This window comes from Mixophyes fleayi, chromosome 8 (assembly GCF_038048845.1).
Source record: "Mixophyes fleayi isolate aMixFle1 chromosome 8, aMixFle1.hap1, whole genome shotgun sequence".
Taxonomy (NCBI): Eukaryota; Metazoa; Chordata; class Amphibia; order Anura; family Limnodynastidae; genus Mixophyes; species Mixophyes fleayi.
The window spans coordinates 29,167,510-29,182,446 of record NC_134409.1 but is presented as its reverse complement, the minus strand read 5'-3'; the positions used below and the strand labels follow the sequence as shown (position 1 = coordinate 29,182,446).

The 14,937-nt window shown below is 39.0% G+C and overlaps 1 protein-coding gene across 4 annotated transcripts in view; it reads right to left on the bottom strand.

The window, feature by feature from the left end:
• RGS8 (regulator of G protein signaling 8) overlaps nucleotides 1–10,852 on the bottom strand; it is a 41,363-nt gene extending 30,511 nt beyond the window's left edge. For all 4 annotated transcript variants that reach the window (XM_075182264.1, XM_075182266.1, XM_075182265.1 and 1 more), the window contains exon 1: nucleotides 10,425–10,852. In XM_075182264.1, coding sequence (XP_075038365.1) covers nucleotides 10,425–10,552 — 128 coding nt within the window. In that variant the 5' untranslated portion in view covers nucleotides 10,553–10,852. The remainder of the gene's footprint in view (nucleotides 1–10,424) is intronic.
• Between the last annotated feature and the right edge of the window lie 4,085 nt (nucleotides 10,853–14,937).

The window sequence follows — 14,937 nt, the reverse complement described above, 5'->3', positions numbered from 1 at the left end:
TCTTGTTGTATGAGACAGGGAATTCCACAGAGTGAGTGCTGCCGGAGAAAAGTCCTGTGCCTGGGATTGGGAGGAAGAAAAACGTGTGCATGAGCGGCACAGATCTTGGGCTGAGCGGAGGGGTTGAGTTGGGAGGTAATTTGGGACAAGGGAAAAAGAAAGTTTGTTTCAGGCATTGAATGTTAGTAAAAGTATGTTATATTGGATTCTGTAAAGTACAAGCCACCAATATAGGGACTGACAGAGCAGAACAGCAGTATAGGAAAATTAGACTGGCTGATGTATTCCAAATATATTGTAGGGTCTGGTTAGGGGAATACCAATAAGAAGGGAATTGCAATAGCCACTGTGGGAGATTATAAAAGCATGAATTAAAGTTTTTGCTGTATCTTGTGTGAGCTACGTGCATATTCTTTAAATGTTTTCTAGATGTATTTTTACAGTATTTGGATACAGATTGCATGGGGGGAACAAAGGAAAGTCTATAAGGATGTCAAGGATGACACCTAGGAATCGAGTTTGCAGAGTAGGGTGTATTGTTGTGTTGTTAACAGAAATAGAGATGCCAGGTAAGTAGCCTCTATTAATTGGTGGTAAGATTATTAGCTCAGTTTCTGGAAGATTGAGTTTGAGATGGCAAGAGGACACCCAAGAAGAAATGGCAGAAAGACATTCAGTAACACGGAACAACACAGTTGGCAAGAGATCTGGCATGGATAGATAAATTTGGGTCTCATTTGCATAGAGGTAATACTGAAATCCAAAGAATCAAATTAGTTTTCCAATTCACAGGAAGCAGTGGGCAGGTGGATCCAGAGAAACGGTGAAGAAGCAGTTTAATTAGCAGGATGAGAACTAGGCTAGTTTGGAAAACTTTGGAGAATAACTATTCTCTTATTTTTTTAAATTAATTTCAGTGTATACTTCATCCTGTCACAATTTTGCTGCCCCTAAAATTGTTGCTCCCCCCATGAAAAGACTCGCTCTCTAGGCTGCAGCCTATTGGATAATCAGGCAATGGCTATAACAATATTCTGAAGACCTAGTGAATCAGTTGGCTGTGATAGCTCTATACCTATTTCAAATCCTACCCCAACAAAGCCACAGCGCAGAATGGTGAAGCAAAACTGGACTCAAAGTTCGCCTGTGAATATGAATTTGTATGAACTATCGCCACAGCTCTGCTCATCTCTAATGACAACCATTGACAAATTTGTCTGTTTACAGCAACTTGTTCTATAGTTGTTATAGAACATAGACACTCAGGGATCAAAATACAGATGCGTTTCAATTGAGGCTTGAGAATAGAATACAGCAAAGGAATAACATCAAACATTGTACAATATGGGCACACAGATGCCATGAAGTATATTTTAAGCAAAAAGAACTTGTAAATCTTCCAACAGTGCAAGTGGACCAAGGGGACATTTAAAAGATAGACACACTTTCTCTGTTACATTCATAACCAGACATTCATATATGTGGATCAGTGAACTGATGCTGTCCTTTCCGCACTATGCCATAAATCCAAAGGACAAACATATGTCAAAATGGGATATAATTGTGAAGCAATAAATAAAGACAAGATATCAGAAAATATTAAAAGAAAACTCTGCCACTTAAAGCAATTGAAAGCAATTCTGAGCCTGTTAGTCCATGCCTCTGTGATGCTAATGATTGTAATGATTTGACTGTATTCTGCTTGACATTGGCTCAGCTCGTGAAATGCTTTCCTTGGCTGTGTGTAGGTGATGTGGGTACACATAAAGCCAGAGCACGGAGAGTACTAACACCCAAAGATCGCAGACTGAAGCAGTCACTTTTTACTCCTGAAGAAGCACAAACTGCTTGAACACCAAAACTGTACTACAGGAAGGATAATTACAGATTATGCCTCACCAGTGTATTTTAAATGATTCAGTATTGTGTCTCCATGGGAGACATAGCCCACATTCCACTATAGCATTTCCAGGAAAGAATTTATTGTTTCATGCTGGCTAATGCAAAAAAGGGAATTGCAGTACTAGTACTGAATACACTCTACACATAGGGCTTTACAGATGGGCGCATATGCGTTTTTGCATAAAATACGCATTTTCATATTGCACTAAAAAGTGCATATGAACGTCCGTATTAAGATTATTGCATATCTCTGACTTCCATCTCTTTATATCTGGAGAGGTGGGACAGGGGAGGAAATGTGACTGTCCTATTAACTTGCATGTTTAAGCTTTGCACAGGAGGATTAAGGTTATGTGAGACAACCACAGCCATGTTAACCGTTTAAGAGTTTGTTTAGGGGGAGACTAGTGAACTGTGATATTTGACATTTACCAAATATTTGAGACTGGAAGAGCTGAGAGTATGTGTACAGAGACATTGAGGCTATGCAAGTGACTTGTTTCATCTATAACTGTGATAACAATAAGGGCTAGATTTACTAAGCTGCGGGTTTGAAATAGTGGGGATGTTGCCTATAGCAACCAATCAGATTCTAGCTTTCATTTATTTAGTACTTTCTACAAAATAACAGCTAGAATCTGATTGGTTGCTATAGGCAACATCCCCACTTTTTCAAACCCGCAGCTTAGTAAATCTAGCCCTAACAGTGGAAGATCTGTGCTGGAGGAGAGGAGCTGGATATATCTGTTTTCTTATTTACAGCCAAGTATTGTGCCGGACTGAAGAGTCGTGTAAATAGTTTATTTTGTGATAGAGATGGTTTGGCACCCAACTGTTCGTTTGTTGCATCACTGTGTTACCACAACTGTGTCCAAACACTGTAAGCACATTGCTGTAAGACCTGCATGTGCGGGGACCCTCTGGTCATGTATGAACACACACAAAAGCTAACCAGGGCAGAGAAGCAGAACCAAAGCACTACTAACCTACGCACCCCAACACCACACACGGTGATAGGGGGGTCACATGTACAATCATAATTCTAAACAATCTTTTTGATTAAGGTCTTTCTTTACATTACATAAATATTTTTTTTTATCAAAACTACTTGCATATTTTCTAAAAGTTCAAGTGGACAAAGAGGATACTTAAAAGAGAGATACACTGGACCTGATGCAGTGTTGTTAGCAAAATGGCTATTACTTATGCTACGAAACAGCCAGCGCACAAATAGAGTATTTCCGCTTATATGCAGAGCCGTACACATCTCAGGAGGCAGCTGGTTTTGCAACGGCAGTATATGCGCCTGATTTACACCAAGTCACTATCAGCGGTGTGTATTTGCGCCTCCTGATAGGTGTATATGCTTGTTTGTGTATGTCTGCATGAGACCCATTTGTGTGAACACACCCTTTCTGTATGTGCATCTGCACACCCCTTACATTCCTCAAGGAGGCGTAATTGTCAGATACGTGCAGGTCTGCATTGGAGCATACGCATCTGGGGCCTGATTCATTAAGGATCTTAACTTAAGAAACTTCTTATTTAAGTCTCCTGGACAAAACCATTGTTACAATGCAAGGGGTGCAAATTAGTATTCTGTTTTGCACATAAGTTAAATATTGACTGTTTTTTCATGTAGCACACAAACATCAACTATAAATTTCAGTGTACAAATAAGCTATCAAGTATTTGTGTGCTACATGAAAAAACATTCAATATTTGACCCCCTTGCACCCCTTGCATTGTAACATGATTTTGTCCAGGAGACTGAAATAAGAAGTTTCTTAAGTTAAGATCCTTAATGAATCAGGCCCCTGTTCTTTATGGAAACTGGCATAATTTCAACTCGGCATCAAGCCCATTTTCTCAGTTTCATTAGTAACCATACAGATATATGGGGTCAGTAAACTGTTGTCCATAGAGCACTAGGCAATAAATCCAGAGTACAAATATATGTCAAAATAAAGTATAATTGTGAGGTAATTAAAAGAGGATGGGAGATTAGATATAAGAAAAAATAAAGTAATTGTGCACTTGCCACCTAATATCAGCAGAGGCAGCCATTTTGTTGTTGAACCAATATTCAACCTATCAATACATGTGATGTCACTCATTCTAATGCATTGATAGGCTGATTTTGTCTTAATATTGGTTAATTTCATGAAATGGCTTCCACAGAAATCACAGACTGAAGCAATCACTATCTACTAGTGATGAATAGCACAAACTGCTTAAACACCAAGATTGTTGTACTGCAGGAAAGATATGTAATTATAATAATATGCCTCACCAGTGTATTTTCAATGATTCAGCATTGTGTCTCCATGGGAGGCAAATACCACATTCCACTGCAGTTTTTCCAGGAAGGATATTCACTGATTCATGATGTTTGATACAAAAACCAGGAATTTCATTATTCTAACCAAATGGACTATAGTCATAGAGCCTGATTTATGTACAAAAATGTATATAATAGTATTGCACTAAATCTGGTTGTAAAAATTGTGGTCTTATATCTCAAGATTTGTCCAACTCAAAAGCGGTATTCCTACACTAGGCGTACGACAGGTGTCCGTACTCATAATTATAGCGTACACATGCGGCTTAACAGTATTACTAATATATTACCGTATTGTTACACATTATAAGTTAAGGAAGTCTCATGTACAGAGAAAGCCTTGGTGCATATACTTTTCATGTAATGGGAGTTCAGGTGTGCCATACTGTTAAACAGTACAGCCAAAGTATTCATATATTTAAACAATGCTTAAAAATACACTCTAGGCATATATCAGAATAGGGTGTGGAGTAATAATAATGATTTCAATGATGAAATCCATTTTGACTCTGGTGCACTACAGGTCTCAGCATTCCCAGGCTGATATTAAGTGTTTGGGCATGCTGACAGTTGTAGTACTACAACCTCCTCATATCCATGGCTTCCAGGGCAGGCTGGCACTTGGGGAACCACAAGTGCCAGCATGCCATAGCACCCAGGACCGTCAGGAACCTCTAGTGCACTAAGGAAAAATGTAAATAAAACACGGACAAAAGTGTAAAAAGACTTTTATTTGAAATAAAAACACCCATACACTATCCTCATTCACCCTGTTACTGCTCACCTAGATCCAGGGTCTTCATCTGTAATTAATCCAAGGATCCTTGGCTTGGCAAAAAAACCCTCATGCGCGGCGCAATACTAGCTCCTAAGAGCTCCTGATGTAAAGGAGGTGATTCTTACGCTGATTCAGGCATATAAATAACATGGGGATTTCTCATGGTTTGAGTTAAAAAAACGCACATTACATTAGTTTTGCGCTCAGTTAAGGAATCAAGCTCATTATGTCCACTGTAGTTGCTTTTATTTTCTTTTTACATAATTAGATTAAAAGTTGCAGCCATGATAAATATTAAGACCCAGTTCCAATTACGTTAATTATTTTCTCCTGGCATCCAGGTTATATTGTTATATAAGTATCATCTTTTAGAAGGTTTGTCTAGATCAGTGTTTGGGAAACACGGGAGATGAATAGTTGCTGCTTTATTTCAAGTCTTTGGGGTCTAGTTATCATTGGTGACCAGTGCTGATTGAATTTATCAAACCAGAGTTCATTGGTGAGCCCTGGCGAATCCTCTGTAAGTAAGTAAAACCTCCTAATGCTGCCGGTGAATGGGGCTCTGACCCCTGTCTGTCTAATGCGCATGTGCGACCTTAGTCCTTTGGACTCCATTAAAAAGATAAGCTAATGTCATCCTGAGAGATCATTCGTTTTTAAAGACTGGGTCACATAGCAGTCTCCATTAAAGTCTACAGGGACTGCAGTGACCAACCTTATGTAGGTTAAGGCAGGAGAAATCTCTGAAATCTCTGATTTCTCCTGCTTTAACCCCTTGACAAATTAAAAGAAGAGCTGGGATGGCCATTCTCTGGAGAAAACAGCTGTTTTCTCAGGAATTTTGACTCATAGCAGCTCAGGAAATAGACCCCTCTGTCTGCCTAATACTACTGGTGATGTAATGCAGTACATACTTTGCCAAAGAGACGTTCATACCATACATACAAACAATATATGCAAATAACATATTTACACCTCATCCTTTGTCTTTATTCCAGTCACCTGTTCAAAGTACAGAATATCGCATATATCAGATGTCTCAGACATAAAATATGCTTCTCTCCAACAATACAAGTAACTTTCTTAATGTCTGGAGAGTTTTTCTCCCCTTCATGACCAAATCAATTTTTATGTTTTGAAGGTGCGTTGGATTCACTGAGATTGCCTCTTCTGTTTTTGAGTCTATCCAAGTACATTTTATATACAATTATTATTATTTTTATTATTATTCATTTTAAAGATAGGGTTTTCTTTTGTAGCATAATGGGAATAAAAATCTGTTATTGCATGCGCTTTATATAGAGGAAAAATAATATTTACCCAAAAATGTAAACTGGTAATTCTCCCAGGTATAGGAATACCAAATATGTGTGCTAGGTAAGGTCAGACGCAGTTATACACAAATATGTACATTTTCGTTTTGGAAGTTTTTTTCTTCCATTTAAAGTTATAAAACAACTGCACATGGATGTTTACCTTAAGGTGGGAAAGGGCAAATGAAAATTGGGGTAATGGCACATTTTTGTTGGTAATGTTATGTATTTTCCTGGAGGCTGGAAGGCATGACATCAAGAGAAAAAGTAAATAACAGTGATTATGCACCAAGTAATTGTCATATACCATTGAGTTCAAGTCAGCTTAATATTCCAATTGCATTTGATCTTCTGGTCTAAATCACTATCAGTGGCAATTGCCTGAAGATATATGAAGGAAACATTAAAAAAGAGGGTTACAGGGGTATGATTTAGAGAGTGCAGCAAGGAGAAAGCAGGATGCTCACTCCACCTTCTTGTCTGTGTCTGGGCTGGTGAGCCCCCAGGAGAGAGCTGCAAGGGACATAGGGGGTCTATGCATCAACATAATGCATTGCCACTAAATATGCATGGCTGTAAATCGCAATGATGCATATTTATGCCCCGCTGATAGTCCTGATTTTAGATGACTGCCCCACCATCCTGAGTTTTTCCCAAGTGACGGGTTGTTGAGAGAACTGTGCCACTGCTGGTGGTGAGCTGGTGTCGCACACTCCTGCATTTGGCAATGCAAGGGTGTTTTTAGGGAAGTGGTTGGGGCTGCCCTAGCACTTTAGAGCTACTCACGCTCATGGGGGAAGTGGCAGCCATGACATCACTGTGAGTGACCACAACACCTCCATGTTGGAAGGCATGTTTATGGCATATGCTGGAAATATGCCTAAGACAATGTTTTCCAACACAGTCAACCAGATGTCAGTTGAATAATTTTCTTGTGGAAGAATAATTCCTGCCCCATTCTAGACATTGGCAAACTTAAAGCCATGGAGAATACAGTTTGTCCTGGCTGCACATGGGGGTACAGTGCCCTATCAATTGGCTTTATATTATATATTTATTATATATTTACATTAACTTATCCACTACCTCACTGCCTATAGTTGCAAATAATGCACAGTCCAGAAAAATATTCAAGTGAAAGTCATATATTTAAAATAAGGAAATTAAAATATGTGTGAAATAAAGGTGTCCCAGATATCCCCTTTATGATAGAAGTTACATGAAACATCAATGAGTGTCAAACAATCACTACATTGTTAGAAACATGTGATAGTATGCTGAGTATATCAGATGGACATATGTGTGTGATTATACATGTACAAATATGCCAAACTCAATTTCTAGATATGCTGAATCACACAAATGTTGCTCTTTGTAAATAACTTGCTATAAACGTGTTCTTTATTGTGCTGGAATGCTTCAGTCTGGAGTTATATAGTCTTCTGTGTACTTTTAACTGCGGAGGAAGGGCTACGAATGACCTTTAACACCAAGCTTACATAAGATCTACAGGTTGCCTACCTTTCCCATAAAGCCAAGTGGGAACTTTACTAGATTAGGAAACTGTCCTGCATCCTTGATCAAATGCACCCTATCTTTAATTTGGAGGTCACAAAACTCATACAAGAATGAATAAGAGTTAATGACTTTTACCGAAAAGAACAGGGTTGTAGAATAGATCCATTATGTTTTATATCCCCACATTCAGTGACTATTTAAACCATGTGATGCTGTGACTTCTATGTGATCCATGAAGTATGTGGTCCATCCTGAGCATCCTAATTAGCAGTGGATGTTCAAAATAGTAGCTTTTTGCTGCAATGCACCAATAGATACTCCTCAGTACCAAACACCAAACTCCGGAAGATTTTCATTACAGAGGCCCCGACATATAAATATTGCATATGAACCACCATATTTACAAACCAATATCACACTTTACATTCTTAGCCTGCTTACATCTCTGTATTTACATAATCAATTCCTTATAGCTAAACTCCTGGCACGAAAATGTTTATATATTTAAAAAATAAATAAAAAAAATAGATAGAGACGGCTAATGTTTTTTAAACTGTCGGGTCAGACTAGTGATACATAACACTAAATAATAAAATACATCGTCATAATACAATATATGAAATTATATCTATAAATTGGTTGCCCAAGATTTGTCATGATAGATATTACTAAACATTAACAATGATAAAAATAATTAAACATAAACAATCTGCTGTATAAACTACATTTGCTTAATGTTAATTATTTGTATCTTTATTGCTTGTTTTAGTCTATGTAAATTAGTCTGAGGAGGGTTGTACTTTGACCAGTGATTGACATTGAAGATTTTATGTGATTCTGAATCTTAACCATTTCTATATATGCTTTTTGTTTCTTCTAAAAATAAATGTAAAAGGATTGTTGAGAGCCATTTTGTACCACTGAAATGTAGGAATTATGAGAAGTCTGATGACTCTTTCAGGCTTTCATTAAGCTAAATATCCCGGCTAATGCTGCCATCTCCCCCTCTACTTGCTTGCTCTCTGCACAGATGGCCACAGATAAGGGTCAGGGTGCCAGAAGGAGATTTGTGATTTCACAGCTTGTTTCCTCAAATCTAATAATCTCTTTCTATTAACTCTTTGAGCGATAAGGATTTTATGTTGCACCTTTTGCGTCATACCTATTAAGCGAAATAAAATTTATTTGTGTCCTTCCCTCAAATTTTCGCCTCTCCCTGTAAGTACAACTGTTCTGCTTTCACATGCGACTGGGTACATCCAACCCATAATATTATTTTGGGAAATGAGATTCTAAAGAGATTACATTATAATGACTTCAAATGCTGAAAAAGTAGCACAAAATGGATTGACTTATACGCAGGGTTTGTCATCTTCATCAGCTTGTATATTGTTTGAACCGATTGATATTTCCCATGAAATGTAGGAAAGTTAACCCGATCGCCTGTTTGATGCAGACCACTTATAACGTGGTTCACTTATATTCATGGTGCAGGGCTGAATGATAAAAAAAAAAAAGGGCAGGAACCACAAGTCATTTATTACGAGTATTCTGCAGATGCAAAAATTATCTGATCCACACTTAATATTAACATGTCATCTAGACAGCAGTGCATTGAACAGTAAATAATCCTGCATGCATTTGTCAACAATTACATCAAGCCATTAAAATAATCCTTGTGGGAGACTTGTAAATCATCTATGCTATGCAATGCTATGCGTGCACTAATCAATTCCTTCAGTTTTGCTGATTCTGCTGTAATTATACACAAGATACTGTCACTGTCTACATAATCAGTGTCCTCACAAATTCCATGTCTGGATCAAAGATCACATTGACGACTTTGTAAAATAATCCCATTCCTCCAATGACTAGCTCTTATCCTTCGCTCTAACACAAATGGCTGTGTCCCTCAAAGTCTTACTTTCCTCTCCAGGATGATATAGACAACTGCAGTGTATGATAATGTCATGATGACTCATGGAGTGAATGCTGCAGAGTATCCTTTGATATAACCATTGTTTGAGAACAGACTCTCCCCAGCACTGTTCTGCATTTGGCTGCCTGCTTCTGTCTGTGTGAAACAGGTCTCATGGATTATATGGTATACACAGCTCATCCCTCACTTCTTCCAAAGAGAATGCTATTTATATTACATGGGATCTGACTTTGCAAATTTAAAATAATAATATCTGGCAATCTTTTAATGCAATAAGGAAATAATCCACATTTTGTGCACAGTGCGAGATGAAGAATTTCTCCTTCTCTGCAGGATGCAGAAAATAACAAAACATTGGCGCTCATTAAGCTCTGTCCCTTCATTAATACTCTCTCCACGCATGACATTAACTAGCACTGATGTATCATCAACGTTCGCTTGATTTGCAGTATACACTATAATTTGCATTCATTTCTGCCTCTTCATTCTTTTTACACAGACTAGGGGGTATGGGGAGCTTGTGGAGGATGTGACGGGGGGGTGATATATTGAAATGAGAACAACGGCAACAACATGAGGGTTAAGACAAGACAAAAGAAGTGAGCGGGGGCATTTGAAAATTGTGGTTCTTACCCCAGATTAGACCCACATGGCCGAGGCGGTTTTTCTGTTCCATGACCCCCCAACGCAGCGTCCATTTCATTGCTGGTACGTGCTGGACAGCTCATGCTGAGAGAACGAAGCTTGGTGCTTTGATGCATTATCCAGAGGGGATAAACCCCTGCATAACAAATAATCCCCCCACACCAAGCCTCCTGCCCTTGTTTGTGTGACAGCTCAATCCCAGCCCTCCTAATCCCCCAGCAGGGTGTCTGGTCAGGCAGTGTAACACATTTGTTGATAGCTGCTTGGATAGGCTAACATACCCCTGCCATCCCTTGTATTGACTGATGCTGGGAACTATTCTGCCTGCATGGGTACCAAAACACTAAGAGTCACATGATGTCTGTTCCAGGCATAACCTCTCCGCCTCCCATACCCTTATTAACCGTCTTCTCCCAGTCCCATCCTCTGCAGTGAATGATGGAGCTCAGGGATCAGAAATACGGATCAGTTATTAACCATTTCAGGACCGTTCCTAAGGACTTATAAGTATAGCTGCAGAGGTAGCAGGAAGAGGGAGGTTGTATTGTCACTTTGTAGGTCACTTCACCTTGAGTACTGTGTATAGTTCTGAAGGTCCTATCTCCAAAATGACATTAATAAAATAGGAGGAAATTCAGACAAGAGCTACTGAAATGGTGCATGAAAAACGACTTCAGGATCTGAACATGTACAGCTTAGAGAGTACGACTAGAGATCGGGAAGCAGTATTTTCCAACATAAGAACATTTCTAGAGCACTTTGAACTTGGAGTTAAAGTGAAAGGTCATATAAGGTGATAGATCCATGACATTGTCTCCCAGCAGTCGTGGTGGGGACTCATACAATAAAATAATTAAAGAAGGCTTTGGACAAATATATTTCTATTGTTAATACTTAGATAGAACACATTCTAAAAAAAAAACCTTCCTCTCAAAAAAATGACTAACTAGATAGACCTGTAGGCTCTTTGCTACCAGAAAATTATATATTTCTATATTTAAGAACACTTTCAGGGGATCTGTGCAGATATGTGTATAAAGTTTTGTCCACAGATCCAAAAATCTGAGGTATTAAGAAGAATGGGATTAGAAGCAGATAAATCAACTCACAAAATAGAGATTAAACAGAACTAAAGTGCCAGAGACACACAATAAATACATTTACTATGAATCTTTGCATTGGGGATCTCAGTATATTTACAGTTATTCACACTCTTAATGTTTTAGATAAACCTTGTGAATTGCAAAATTAAATCATTTTTACGTATATAACAAGGAGAAATTAAAATAGAAATGGCATCATTGTACACATATCGCAGCAAAGGAGACATCTCATTTACAAACATAGATGTGTTCCTAAAAGAAAATAGCTTTACTGTGATGCTCAATAATCCGCATAATGGCACCTGTATCATAAGTTTGTTTAAACCAGGAAAGTTAATTGTTATGGGGCTGTTGCATTTCCTTAACTAAAGAAAATCTGTATACATATTTGTGCCTCATTCAGAGTCGGACACAAAGTCGGTTTTAGGCGCAAAAAAAACACTATCACGCATGTGCAGTGAACACCATATCCACCTGCATCATGGACGCAATTTACACTTGCGACAGCTTGCGGCTCACTACGAGGGAAAGGGCGGAATGCGGAATGGTGATGGTGTGACACTGTAAGTAAATCCTAGATGCAGTGAGGCGCAGACGCAACACGTCAAATGGGGCTAAAAATGTGCGTCAGGAATTAGGTGATGCAAGTAGTTAGCTAGCTGCACAAACTGTTCACAGCTTGGTAGGGTATTACGAGTGGGATGCAACTGGGGTTGCATGTCACTCGTAGTACCCTACCAAGCTGCGGCACACTCCCACTCCTACACTTCTTAGACAGACTTTGTGTCCGACTCTAAATGAGGCCCTTAGGGTAATGTGAATAGCATAACATCCATAATCACTGCCATATTGGTATGGCAAATTGAATGGGGAATACCATGGGAGAGCAGGCAATGTTTTCACTGGGAGAAGACACAAAAAAAAAAAACACCTATACAATTTCCATGCATTTCAGGTGCTTGGTGATGAAGCTGGAAGTAGTAGTTTCATATAAAGATGTGATTGATAACGCATTCTTTCAATTCTCACATCAGTACTTTGTGGTGTTGGGGGACCCTGCTTTCCAGTCTGCAGCTTGGTGCTAGCCTCCATTGTCCTCCTAGATAAGTACAGTGATCCTGTCCTCACTGACATAATCACACAGGTGGACGGGTCACTGCCTCCCACAGGACCATCTCATTCATCTCCTGAAATACTTTCTGCTGCTATTTACATTCTCATGATCTAAATAACTACAGGTTGTTCTATCCCTGCAGACAGGAGGACATTGTGGGCGAGTAAGAGATGAAGACTGAATAAAGTAAGATTCTCAAATGCACCTTAAAAACCCAGGTTAAATAAAACACATTGGATACATTTATGAAAACTGGTACAGAATTCTCTAAACTACCCCAGAAAAGTAAAAAACCAGGAACTTCGCCTTTTTCCTTTACAACACTTTTCAGATAGTTCCAATAGCTCCATTCACATAGTGCTCATAGTTCCCATGATATTTTGTGTGGCCCTTTGCAGCATGTTACATTTTACATCTGTTGACACATGTTTTTTTAAATGAGTCAGAACTGTTGCCAAATATAGCCTGGTGAACAATATGTATTACAAAGCAAAAAAGATAATGGTTTTAAACTAACATACAGAGCCATATCTGGTGCCAAGTACCTTCTTCTCACCGGCCTCCTCCGCTCCCACCTTACCACCCTTCGTTCTATACTCAATACGGCTGTGAGACTTATCTTTCTCTCACGCCGCTCCTCTTCTGCTTCTCCTCTCTGCCTTGCCTTACCCTGGCTCCCCTTCCCCTACAGAACCTTTTTAAAGCTTCTTTCCCTCACCTATAAGTCCCTCTCCCACTCTACTGCAGCTTATCACAGCAATACAAAATAACTTATTGCTGTAATGTATCAATAAAATAGTTCCAGGGCATCTGCGTAAAACTCAGCTGGCACAACGTGGGCTAACTTACAGCTTCTCTGGGCCAGCCTCTGCATACATGCACATGCATGACCCAGGTAGACATGGACATTCAGTTCCACTTGGTAAAAAAAAAAGAAAAAGTTAAAAATAGATAAAAAACAAAACTAGTTATGAACTTTACAAATGCTTTAATCAAACAATACATACACTGCTGTAATCCTGGAAAGTATATCATCGATGAATCCTATCGCCGGCAGGGGTCTCCACCATCTATGGCAGTGCTATTGCTGGCAGTACCCCCGTGACATTTAGGGTTAAGATCTCTGGCAAGAACATTTTCGCTGGTCACAGGCCTTCTTGCTCTTTGATAAGTAGACCCCTATAACTGGTGCCAAGTCTAATATGCAGAGTACCTTCTGTGAAATCCAATATCCCTAGTCATATATGGTGTCAAATCTTCTTGGTGCTCAGTTGTTTGTAATTAATGAAGCTTACTGCTTCTTTAAGCCTGTTAACTTACAGCATTGTCTTCCCCTGTTGTCTAAGCTGGCACTACCATTAAGCCAACCTAGACATTTGCCTAGGACACTAGTGATTAGGGGCCCCCTAAACCAATCAGGGCCTGATTCATGTCCCATTTCAACGTGCACATAAGTATCATGCTTAATAAGAGCATGTAACTTGAGCACAGTGCTGGCTGTATTCATATCTAAACGTATCTCAAGATATAGTTCAATTTGAATCTGGGTGTAAGTACACTCTGTCTAAACGGTACTTGCCATATATAGACACATAGAACAGACTACAGTAAACACACATGCATAAGTACAATAAATATATTCAGAAATCAGAAAACATAAAACTAATATTTGATCAACATTTAAAATAGCTGTTTTCACTATAATCATTTATATATTTTTTCAAATCTAAAATATTTTATTTTGATTTATGTTTTCAATGTGTATTGTACATACAATGTGTTTTTATAGTATGCCTTAGTTGCATACAGCTGTTCTATGATAACTACTGCCAAGCATACGTGTAACATTTCATTTTTGAAGACTATGCCATGTCATTCATTACTATCAGTCGGCTTTTACTCCTGTCCTGTAATGGGTGTAACAGATACGGCTGAAAACAAGTACATATCTTGAATTGGCCGCGTCCGCGTTTGAAAACCCTTACTATCCATGGTCCACGTTAGTTCCCATTCGGCTTTTTAAGATGTAAGCAGTCTAACGTGTCAGTTGTGTGCGGTCATGAATTGCATGAAATTGCGTTCACTGGAGTAATGTCTTTTTCCGGGCATGTCACTCAATCAGTGTTTTAATGCATCCTTGGTGCCCCCACACGGTGCCAAAGCCACTAACATGGGTGGGGTATGGTATAATAAAGGTGATGAAATTGACACTACTTACCCCGACATGTGTACACCGAAGCGCTGCTTGCTGACGAGGATTGAGGATGACTGGTGTTGGACGCGA